The 13,052-nt window shown below is 40.7% G+C and overlaps 1 protein-coding gene across 1 annotated transcript in view; it reads left to right on the top strand.

Moving 5' to 3' along the window:
- The window catches only part of slit3 (slit homolog 3), a 228,619-nt gene that overhangs the window by 9,272 nt on the left and 206,295 nt on the right, over positions 1–13,052 (top strand). The window contains exons 2-3 of the mRNA XM_079671338.1: positions 6,538–6,609; positions 12,118–12,189. Coding sequence (XP_079527464.1) covers positions 6,538–6,609; positions 12,118–12,189 — 144 coding nt within the window. The remainder of the gene's footprint in view (positions 1–6,537; positions 6,610–12,117; positions 12,190–13,052) is intronic.

The following is a 13,052-nucleotide window of genomic DNA, read 5'->3' as shown; positions in this document are numbered from 1 at the left end:
CAATGTTAAATGTCAAGTGTCAGAAATGTTTTCCGAGAAGCATGCATAGCCTACACAGTAAAGTATCTCCAACTGTGGGATCAGTATCTCGCTGCAGCTCACCAGGCAAAGCTTTGTCTTCTGAGCAGTTTTCCCTCATTTGTGTTGACAAATGTTTGCTTTTGCTGTGTAAACTCCTCTGGCAACATGCAATGGCTGTATGTGAACGTACAGCATGCTTATTTAAATTAAGGTTTGGGTCACTTTTGATTGCTGGCAATGTTGAGTTTAATTACATGACTCTTATTATCTGTACAACCACACAACAGATGGATGATGGGTTTAAAAGGCGAGCTGCAGAGGAGTTTAAGAATGAATATTTTCTTATCTATGCATTTTAAATCTATTTAGTATTGATGTCGGCCTCAAAATGACCTGCCATGTTTGGTTTTAAAGATTAAATGGTTTCCCCAAAGGTACATTTGACCCCGGACCTCTTGTAAGAGTGTGTCTGTACTCGCTTGTTCTCATGTATTCAGATGATTTTTGCCGTGTGAGTGTGTGTGTATGATGTGAATGCCCAAAACCTCCAAGTGATGATTGCTGTGTTTCCCTCAGAGCAGTTCTGTAATAGGAGAGATTTCACTTCAGATTAGCATCAATATGATAGAGATTCAAAACAGCAGTAAACGGCTGCATTGGAGACCAAATGTTCCACAGAACCCAGAAATGTTCCAAAACCTGTAGAGTCTCTGGTGGACAATACATGGTGTGCAATGGAGACAAGAACTAAACATGTCCGTCGTTTTGAACACTTTCCATACATCTTTCAATTTCATTATTTATGTTGTACTTTTGAAATGGTCTTTACTGTAATAGAAACTTGTTCTACTTGACTTAGGGCAAGGATCAAATCATATGCCACAAAACCTGCTAAAGAAGCTACATCCGCCCTTACACTTGAAAGGATGTGATTCGATCCATTTTACATTATTTTGCTAGGGATGATTGTGTACCATAGACAAGTAAGTGAGTTGTAATTGTTCAATAGCACTTTATCTCTATTTCCCACACACACTGACTAATGTCTTCTTCTCTCTGGCCTGGCAGTGATCAACAGCCCAACAACCTTGCTTTCTCTTTCAGTCCAAATTGAACCAACGTTCCTACCTTTTAAGCTCCATATCAATTATAGTTACAAACTAAGAGCAGGTGATTCTAAATACCATATCAAACATTTGAAGTGGATGGATTGCTGCTCCAACAAAGGTTAATTTAGAAGCAGCTTGACGCCAGCCCCCTGCTTCTGGTGAAAGACTGATGTAGAGTTTGGAGCTCAGAGGAAAAGGAAGAAGGCAATTAGGATTCCTTGCGTAACTGGGATATTTAGAGAGAGAAATTGAGCATACCTATCTTAGAGAGAGAAAAAACGATGAAGGGCAAGAAAGGAGGAATGAGAAAGTGAAGCAATACAAGAGCTTCGTGGAAAATAACAGGAGATTAGGACAGGAAGCGAACGCATTCGTAAACGGAGCGTTGGACGGAGAACAACAAAGGATGAAAGGGAAAGGATGGAGGGATAAGGATGCAGAGCCAGATAGAGTGAAAGACAAAGTGGAACGAGGAAATGTCACAGTATCAGAGACAGATTTACAGAGACAGAACAGAGAGAGGAAACTGTTCGCAGCAGTTAATAGTTATTCCTCACTGTTATCCCAAAGTGTGCAAAGGCCAGCAGGACAGATTAGGAAAGAGGGGAAAACAGCTGTCAAACCAGCAAACCAACATGTCAAACATGTTATATTCATATTTCATAGTTTACCACAGCGGCAATTAGTCCACCATTTCCTTCCACTGAGCTCTTGGGAGTCTTAGTCACCTGATCTGTCATTTGTTTAACATTCCTTTTCAAAAGTTATTTCTGTGTTATTTCTTAGTCACTGTGGTTTAGCCAACTTTGAAGATGTGCTGTTAGTGAATCAGACCCCCACACAAGAAGCATATTTTTGTTTAAAGTCAACCAGTGCTCGTCCCAAGGAAGCCAGACTGTAGGGTTCACCGGTTTCAGTGGTCTGGGGTGGGGAGCTGTCTGTGTCTTTGTGTGTCTGTTGTATGGTACATTCATTCCCTGAACACCTGCTGTTTGCATTCTTGTCTTATCCCGTTGTCGCAAACACACACACACACACATGCGCGCCTTACCTCTGCCTGTAATGGAAACAAACAGCGGTTGGAGCTTTTGTGCAAAAGCCTCTCGTTAGTTGTCTGACTGCCAGCTGGTCAGTTAAATTTAAAGCCAACTTAATCTTTACTGCTGGGTGGGTCGGACACCCACACTTCAGCAGACCAGGTGCATCAAAATGGCCGCCTCATGAAGTCATCCAGATCCTTTCAAATGTTTTTAGGTTTCATGCAAAGCGCTCTCTACAGAATAATTATATGGTTTTGTACTATAAGAGCATCCACTGTATTCTATCTCCTTCAAACTAACTTTTCTTGAATTTCTCCATATTCTTTGAGTGAAACAAAGGCTTTGCAGTCTATGATTTTTTTGTGTATCTATATCTCCAGGTACACCACTTTCAGAGCTTCAGAGGTAGCGCATGTAGATTGACTTACTCTTAATAAGACTGCGTTCCTTGCCTATTTTTTAAGAAGCAGTCACAAAACAAATGAAGAGGACATTGTTATTGCTCAACCATCAACTAGAGCCTCTTGTTTTTGATGAAGTGAATACAATCTTTAGTAAATCCAGTTCTGCATGTTAATTTTTTATAGCATTTCTCCAATGTGTTTATAGCTGGCTCCGGTAAACAATCTCTGAAATATATCTTCTCCAAACAAACATATTTTGGAAAGTGCCAAAACTAAAAAGTGGAGGCTTCACTGCTTGGCGTTCAATTGTGTGTAAACGTGCCAAAGTGGATCAGTTTGTCACGGTCAGCCATGGCTTTTGTGTACATTTTGGCTTCCAGCCGTTGGAAAGCTTGGAGGTAGAAAGTTTGAAATTTCAACTGGAAAAATTCCCACCTCCGAGTTGTCTGGAACGCAGCACAAGGCTCATAATGGATCATTGCAATATTTCAGGCAGAGCATTGAGGTCGTGCTTACATTACTGTTGATTAGCGTCATGTGTTTGATTCATTAGTGACATTTATTCAAGCGTGCAAAAATCAGCCATTATAATGTGACACATTTCACTACTGACTTGCTGATACAGTCTTTTCTCTTTTTGTTATTTATTTGTTATTGATCCAAATCCTTTTACATCAGCACAACATTAAAATAAAATAAAGTGTTTTATTGAAAAAAAAAAAATTCAATACACATTAAGCTAAACGTGGATAAAAACTCTAATTGATTTGGACTTAAAAATTAAAAATACATGCCATTCAGTTCTACACTTGATGTTGGCCTAACACAATATATATAGGTCTGTTAACTCTGTAGTGTACCGTGTAAGCATTGGCAACATGTTAGTCCGTAGGATTACAAATATTTAGTATTTCTATAAGTTGTCTGACAGGGTAAATCATTAATGATTGTTTATTTTATTATTTGCATTTACAGGCTGTATACCTCATAAAGGTTAATAGACGTCATACCTTTCACCTTGTTATTTCTAAATATATCACTATGAATTAGTGTTATTTTTATTTGACAGTGTTATCATTTAATTTCACACCACTTCTCCTGGCATAGTCCTTGAATTTCTCAGCTGTCGGGCGGTGAGGTTAGATAGAGTCTTGCCATCTCGCTCCACCTGGCTCCGGCTCCTTACTGTTTGTTTGTGTCAAGAGCGGTTTCCCTGGTGAGAGCTGAAGTTTCCACTGTGAACAAGAGGAAGATGGAGATAAGGACTGAGAGATTAGGGGTGAAAAAAAACACAAGCGTAGGAAAATGTAGCCAACCTTAAAACGAGCGAAAGATTTAGATAAAAGAAGAGAGATTAGGTGGATGGAGAAAAGCGGAGGAAGGCGAAGAAAAAGTGTTTAGTCAACTGTGAAACAGCGAGAGATAAGACGTGAGAGATTGAGAGGGGGAGACACTGTTAAACAGGGGGATTAGAGGAAAAGAAAAAGGGGAGAGGGAGGCTGGGAACATGGGGGTAAAGATGGCTGTGAACTACTGACAGATTGACATTAAGAGCAGTGGTTGGGGAAAAGAGAGATGTAAGATAGATGAAGGGAAGATGAAAAAATTGAAGGGAGAGAGACATTTGAGAGTAGTGTAAGACAGGGACGATGAGATTGATAGCGGTGAAGAGATGTGGAAAAAAAGATTTTGGATTGGATGCTCAAAAACATGAGTGAGGGGTTACTTGAAGTTACAAATCAACAAAGACATGTCCTTCATGACGGAAGCAGCTCTTTCCTCAAGTTGCAAATCATAAATCGATGCCATATTGAATTGTTCATCACATCCAAGAAGGCTTATCAAATGACCTCGCTTTCCCGGAACTGGCAATCACACGCAAACTGAAATCCTGTGACAAGAACCGATGCCTTGCAAATGGCTCGCTGTCATAAACGTATCTGCTTTCTTTAATAAACTGGCGAGATGGATGCAGCTCTAAATCACAATGAATTCCTCTTGTTTTTTGGTGTTTTCATGTTGTGGCTTCTTCCAAATGCTTGGAACACTTGAGGATTTGGGATTATCATAACAATGAATGCAACACCATAATATGAGCATCATCATGTTTTTGTGATGTCACTTCAAAATTAAACCGTTTTTTGACAAACTGCAGAACTACTTTTAGTTCTTTGAACATTGTGGAATGCAAACACAACACTGCCTTTTATTAATATTATTAAGTCAATATGGCAACCATCTTTAAAAAAACAAAACACAGACACGGGTCGACATTAGCATTCCTTTGGCCCCCTGACAAAAAATAAGTCCTACCTTCAAACTCCTCGAAGCTCTGTTTTGGTCTCCACCAACTCGTTCATGGACAAGTCTTTTTTGAAACTAAAATCTTCTCTTTCTCATATCAAGAATCCTCAAATAGAAAGCGTACATGACTTGGCACTTTTTTTAGTTTTTGCTCATGATCTATATTGCTGTCTGTCAGGAGCAGACGGGTGCCTTTGATCAGAAGTCTTTCAATGTGACGTCTCATTGCATCAGATGAGATACTGAAAATATTAGTTATCCTGGAGGCCTTTGAAAGACCCCTGGTGGACTCCTGGTATAGGAAGTGCTGCCCCCCCCCCCGCACCCAAGCCCCCCCCCCCCCCCCTCTCAGGCCGGGGTATGGCTCTTATTAGTGATCCTAGGCATGGCAGCCCGGAGAAGCCTTTTGAAACCTAATATGGTCTTAAATCAGATTTATAAATGTTTAGGTGTGTTATGAAAAACACACACGCAGTTCGCCTTTGCAAAACCAGACTCTGTTCATGTGTATGTGTGTGTGTGTGTGTGTGTGTGTGTGTGTGTGTGTGTGTGTGTGTGTGTGTGTGTGTGTCTGTGTGTCTTTGTGTGAGGGCAAGTGGAAGCTTACAATACAAGGGAAAGAGAGCAGTGTGTAGAAAAAAGGAGACAAAACGGTGTGTGTTGTTTGTCTATACGCTCTTGTGTGTGTGTTTTCTTTCCTTGCCCTAATTCCTCCAGTACGACAGCGTTTCAATAAACAGCATACCCGTGTAAAGGGAACCAGTCTATACACACACACACGCACGCACACACACACACACACACACACACACACACACACACACACACACACACAAACACACACGCGCACACACACACACACACACACATACACACACACACACACACACACACACACACACACACACACACACACACACACACACACACACACACACGCACGCACGCACACACACACACACACACACACACACACACACACACACACACACACACACACACACACACACACACACACACACACACACACACACACACACACACACACACACACACACACACACACACACACACACGCAGTCAGTTCATATTGCAGTGTGTATACATTGTGCACCCGTAGTTAAAACAGATTGAATGACATCCAGGAAACACGATAAGCTTTTAAACTCTGATGATGGAAAGAGAAAATAATTTCGTCCTTTTTTTTTTTTTCTGGAAAATGTCTCATAAGTCAGAGTAGCAGGAGCGCTGTGTGTGTGGGTGTGTGTGGGTGAGGGTGTGTCTGCGTAGATGTGCGAGTGTGTGTGCATCATTTTCCCAGTGCCTGAACGGTAGGAGTGTTTGTGTGTTTTGGTTTATGCTTGTTTGTGTTTGTATGTTTGTGTGTGTGTCTCTGTTTGTGTGTGGGCTAATAAGCTGCCGGGCATTCTCACGCTCCGTCCTACAGCCACATTCAATAATTTCAATAAGCGAGAACACACACAGAGACACACAACGCAAATCCTCATTGGTGTTCATTTCTTTTTCTCTTTTTTCCTATAATAAATCAACGTCCTTTCAAGATACACAGTGTGATATAAAGTTAATACTGTTAATTAAACTAAATTGTATTAGCAACTGGACCAATCAGATTTCTAACCTTTTTGTTTCTCTCTGTAGGGATTTGAACAGAAACAACATCACCAGAGTCACTAAAGTGGACTTCTCCGGCCTCAAGAACCTCAGGATTCTGTAAGTTTGTTTCTTTCTCTGTTTATGTCAACATTTTGTGGTGATGAACCAGTCAAAGCTGCCAAGGTTGACTCAGGGTTTGTTAAGCTATGCTTTTGAATTACATGGAATATTTTAGTCTCTGAAAGTCTTTTCTCCTGTCGTGTTTATTTCTTACTTGGTTTCTGTCCAAGGATAATGTGTCTCATTCAAAAAACGTCTTATTCGTATCGTTAGCCATGCGGTCTCGGTTCTGTAAAGTTTGCTTGCCTGAGTTTTTTAACAAGAAACATTGGGAATATGACACATTTTCTGAAGTTAATCAGACGTGCCATTTGATCAAACATCTCTTTGTATGGTGTGTTCTTGCATTAGACCCAGTAACTTGCATCTGTGTAGCTCAGGAAGGAGCAGACAGGAAGTACCTCACAAAACAATTGCATGTCGGCTATTGCATGATTAAAAGATGTTTGTAATCTCTGATCACTGATAAAATAACTGAAATTCAGGAACATTCCCTGTATGAATATGTGATAGCTTCAAAAAGCTTAAACAGTTATATTTGTCTTAAGGAAATACATAACCTCAAGCAATATTAACTCTTTTATATTATTGTGTAACATCGTCATATTGCCATTCAAAAATCTAGGTCCAAGTGGATGTTTGGCCACTTTTCATCCTATTTCCTACAGCCTAACAATGTAGTGATCTTTCCCCTGCCTCAGCCTAATAGCTTTAATTGTGTTAACATAATCATATGTCAACCACACACTTGGCAGATCAGAAAACATTCCTATGGGAGCCTATTAAATGATCTGTTTAATCATTCAGGTATGAGGCCTTCATGTTGAATCCACCAGGCACCAGCAGCTCCATTAAGACCTCTTTCTTTTCCCCTCATTGTGACTCTGTATTTGTGTCTTTACAAGGAATCCCATTAACAAAATACTGCCATGCTGGAACAATTAGGCAAATGTTATATTTACCTAATAGGCCTGTATATGGCTATAGGGGAAACACGTCTCTATAAAATAAAGTTTCCCAACCTAATGAGGGATTTCAGAGCAGGAGAGAATGCAATTGTCTAATCCAAGGGCTTGAATTCCGTAATTACTGAATCTTTACAAGGTTAAATAACAGAGTAATCTTGAGCTGACATGCCAGGAACAAGCAGCAAGACTCCCATTTGTTCAACAAGAAACAAGATGTCAAACTGGTGCACATATTATGGTGTGCAGTGATTAAACTGCTGACAAAATGACAACATTTCTGGAGAGTTTTCAGCAAGAAACTGTGAGCCATTCTTTGTTAGAAACAGTACAAGATAATGTAAGTCAGAATTTGCTGTATTCAATGTCTATGAGCAATAGTTAAACAATGCTGTTAGATTTTGCAATACTAGGAAATCCAGATAAATGCCTTTAGAAATGTAAAATAGGAAACACACGTTTGAGATTCTTTTAAGAATGTCTTAAACAAGATAACCACACACAACTCCCTACTGTGTGTACTATACATTGAAAGGTGTCTAGTTCACTGTACAGTTATTGTTTCTTCTGTATATAGCCAAAAAGAGAGCCCCTCTTGAAGCAAGATGCATGTCCAGCCTGAACTAACAAGATGTGTCATAACTGGTGAATCCCACCACTTTGATATAGTATCTGTTCAGAAATTGTTTTGTTTTTGGGGCCTCAAAAGAGGGACTGAGCCGGACTGTCCGCTGGTCTGTTTCAATTACTTCTGAAGTACATTTACTGAGTAAACATTAAACACAGTTAACACCTCACAAAGACATTTTTTAATCATAAAGTATGAATCGTCCGCTTTGGATATTCTTCTTTGATCCTATGGGGGGAAAAAATCCAATAACATGCTAAGGTCATTGTTGATGTTACCCGTGCTTGTCTAGCTCGTCATATCTAAACGGCCGCAGTCAGCAGAGTGTGACTCCTCGTCTGCTCTCAGCTGTCCTAATTGACGTTAAGGGCTCTCTTGCTCTTCTGCTTCAAGTGGCTTACATATGTGTGTGTGTGTGTGTGTGTGTGTGTTTGTGTGTGTGTGTGTGTGTGTGTGTGTGTGTGTGTGTGTGCGTGTGTGTGTGTGTGTGTGTGTGTGTGTGTGTGTGTGTGTGTGTGTGTGTGTGTGTGTGTGTGTGTGTGTGTGTGTGTGTGTTAGGCCTATAATAACTATAATCACCGTTGGCTGCATACAGCTTCCCTCCTCACTCCGTTTTAACCAGACCGGTAGATAAAAATAAACTCCCAGCACAAACTGCGCAGAGAAGACAAAATACGTTTCTGCATGTGTGTGTGTTCATTTGTTTAAATATAACCAAACAAGTAAGGATCAAGATGGAGGTTTTGGAAAATGTACTTCAGGTTTTATCTGTGTGTGTTAGAGCAATATAGAAAAAGACAGAGACCTTTTATTTACGTGTTTATCCTGTGCACTTAAGACAGGGTGAGAGGGACCAAGGCAAATAGGCATGTGTGTGTGTGTGTGTGTGTGTGTGTGTGTGTGTGTGTGTGTGTGTGTGTGTGTGAGTCTGTGTGTTTGTGTGCATGTGAGAGAGAGAGTGTGTGTTTGCGTGTGGTGTGCCAGCAGCTTGTTTCATGTGGTTGGTGATAAACTGCTGTGACATTTCCCCACTCTAAATCTCTTAAAGAAATGGGGAGGAGAAGGCTTGGGAAATGGAAGAAAGTCACACACACACACACACACACACACACACACACACACACACACACACACACACACACACACACACACACACACACACACACACACACACACACACACACACACACACACACACACACACACACACACACACACACACACACACACACACACACACACACACACACACACACACACACACACACACACACCATGCCTAGTTCAGGGATCACTAAATACATCCCATGAGAAAATAAGTTTGCATGTACTTAAAGGCAACATTCTTCCCAGGGCACAGTACTGCGATAAAAGCATATTCATCAATGCCTGTGCTTACATCCTGGCAGTATGTTCAATTCTTCAACCACATCACATAAATGATGACTTCTGTTATACCTCGCCCAAACTACCGGATATCAGGTGTGTTTTTTAAGGTGCTAAGTGATCTAGTACAACAATTACTGATTGAAACACCCTGATCAAGTTCCCTCCTGTTATCTGATTAAAATGCAACTATATATTGTATCATGTATTTAAAAGCAGATAATCTAATCCAGCAGTTTGAATATTCTTGAATCCGAGGGGTCAGACCGTCGTGCGATAATCAGAAACACCAGTTGTCTCGGCATTCGTACTGCATGCGCAACACTTAGCGTAATATCTTTGGCAGCCATAAATCATGAGATGTTTTCCAGACTGTGGCGAAATTGAGTAATTTTAAACAAATTTCTTGAGGTGAAAACTTGTACTTGATATTGAACATTCGGCCGGGGAGAGCTAATGTGGCTACACCCGTTAGTTGCTCTGAGTTTACCTTCAGGAAGCGTGACATCACTCTGCTTTGTGTAATGATTGCTAAAACGGAATAAAATGTGATTAGAAACACCCGGTCCCACACATATGAAATCAATACATGTTTTCTTCATCCATCGGCCTGTTGATGACTCATCTCTGATACAGACCAGTTCAAAAACGATACCTCATCTGAACAATATGCCAGCACCGACTCGCCGCACCATGTGTTTGGCTTTAGATCCCCCGGCTTTCTAAACTTTATTCAATAAATCAGCATGCGGTTGATCACACATTTGGACAAATAAACTCAGATAGTTACTCAAAGTTATGTCTTGATTTAGCTTTCCCCGGAGTTCACGAGATATGCCTTTCTATCAGGATAGAGATATGCAGCTAGACTAGAATAAGCAAGCCGGGTTTAAGCTGCCTGGAGTTTAATTTATGAGTGATTGACTGCAGTCAGGACTCTGTGTTTACATGTGTGTATATGTGTGTGTGAGTCTCTACCTATGTTTACTCTTTAAATGTTTACACACATATCTGACATTGCTTATTAGTGGTGGGTGTGTATGGGTATATATCTTATTCACTATATGTATTTGCACCTGTCATTGTCAGTTTGCCTTAGTTATCTTAGAGTTAAGAATGATCCTTCTTACTTCCACTACTTTGCTTTAGCATAGTTTGCATCTGTGTGTCTGTGAATAAACTTGTTTTTTTCGCTTCTTTTTATCAATTATCCACCAATATATGGTCATTTTTGAATAATATAAGATTGGTTTGAATTCATTTTTAAACAAACTGATGAGAGAAATATGCAAACTCTAAACTGGGAGATTGAAAAAGTGCAGATATTTACTAGTATGCATGCTGCTATACATATGTGCATATCAAAGTTATTTTGTAGTATGCATGTCATTGTTGAGAGTCTGTTATCTTCCAGCCAAGTTCATGCTTCAGTCCAACAGCTTGTCTGTGTGTGTTTGTGTTTCTAAAAAGGCGCCAATATGACAGACCACAAATTAATGGCTGCAATACAGATACATGTCTAAACATTTTCTCTAAAGGAATATTTTAAGGATGGTCATGCCAAAACATTTCAAAGTCCACACGACAGGCCAGACATCATCTCTTTTGATACAGCTTCTTCAATCCTTGGTCTTTTTTTTAAATCTCTCTCACTCACTCAATCCATCTGTTCTTTCCTGGTCCCTAAGTCTCTGTCTCCTCTCTCTCCACCTCCTCCTTTCTCTTCTATCCCTTTACTTCCCTCTGCTTCTCATATCATCCACTTATTCCCTCGATCGCCCCCCGTCCCCTCCTCTCTCTTAGGAGATGTCACTCTTAACATCCTCAGACAGAAAATAATATAAACATGCATATCTGCGGAGATGTTCTGTCTCCTTTACACTGTCCCATCTGGAAAACCTTAGATCATGACAACACACAGAGAGCAGGAGAGAAAAAGAGCAATATGCTTTACAGTGGGAGCAGCGGACGAGAAATGGAGAAGATATTCACCGAGGGGTGGAAGAGGGATGGGTTGATAATTGTTTGTTTTGGCTCACTGCATTGTGACATTAGTGAGATGCTTCATGTCTTAAACTTTTCAAACTGTTGCTTGATGCCAGATTCATTTGTTCACTGCACTGATTTCTTGTTTATACAACCATACTTTTAAAAGGCCAAATGTCTTTCTCAATGTTTGAAATCTCTCTATCTCCCTCTGGCAAGCAGCTGATGTTTGCACACTCCAGAAAATGAGATTTATCTGGTGTTTCTTCATTTGGTTTGAACCTCCAGGTCAGCCTGGAGAGCTGGATGGGAATAGGTGTTCCCATCTTTATCATTGTCTTGCAGAGAAATATACACTCAATATGTATTTAAGGAATACCTCCTGCGGCTATTATAAGTTTTTTGACACACTGTTAACGCTCTTCTCTGGACTGTCATCCTTTACCGAGTCTCATTGTAAATGGATTTGTTTGAATTTGATAAGAAATGTCAGATTTGTTTTTTCTTTTGTCTTACGTGTCTTCATGTCTATTTCTCCAGGCATCTGGAGGACAACCAAATCAGTGTCGTGGAAAGAGGAGCCTTCCAAGACCTCAGACTGCTCGAAAGACTGTAAGTACACCAGCTTACTGCCTGTTGTTTGTGTGTGTGTGTGTGTGTGTGTGTGTGTGTGTGTGTGTGTGTGTGTGTGTGTGTGTGTGTGTGTGTGTGTGTGTGTGTGTGTGTGTGTGTGTGTGTGTGTGTGTGAGAGAGGCAAAACAGCTAATGCAAACTGATGGTATTTTAGGCATGTGAAAAAACAACCTACGAAAATGCACACACTTAAACATCCAAAAATATGCACACATGCAAGCCAGCAACCATGACTTCACACACATGCATATTTTTCACATACTGCTGCTGATTTTCCATTTCACCAAACATACACACACATTTGACTTGCTGTTGACCGTTCTGTAAAGCACACACACACACACACACACACACACACACACACACACACACACACACACACACACACACACACACACACACACACACACACACACACACACACACACACACACACACACACACACACACACACACACACACACACACACACACACACACACACACACACACACACACACACACGCACACACACACACACACACACACACAGTGACACAAAGAGTGAACCTGGAAGATACCCAAATGCATTCACTTCACACACAACCTTGGAATCTCTCAGTGATATAGGCTTGGACAATGTGTGTGTGTCCTCAGCTCACACAAAGGCTCTAGTCAACAGAATCAAGGTGTCAGTGCGCAACACAACACTTCCCACACACACACACCTGCATGTTTATGACTCTGTGCTGGAGGGATGACAGACAGAAAGCTTTGCAGGAGGATGTGCTTCTCTCTTTCTGCTTACAGAGCGGATATGAGGCTGTGGCCATCAATACAATTTGAGATTAACACTGCATATT

Source organism: Notothenia rossii (assembly GCF_949606895.1).
Source record: "Notothenia rossii genome assembly, chromosome: 3".
Classification (NCBI taxonomy): domain Eukaryota; kingdom Metazoa; phylum Chordata; class Actinopteri; order Perciformes; family Nototheniidae; genus Notothenia; species Notothenia rossii.
This window is presented reverse-complemented; position numbering and strand designations above follow the sequence as displayed.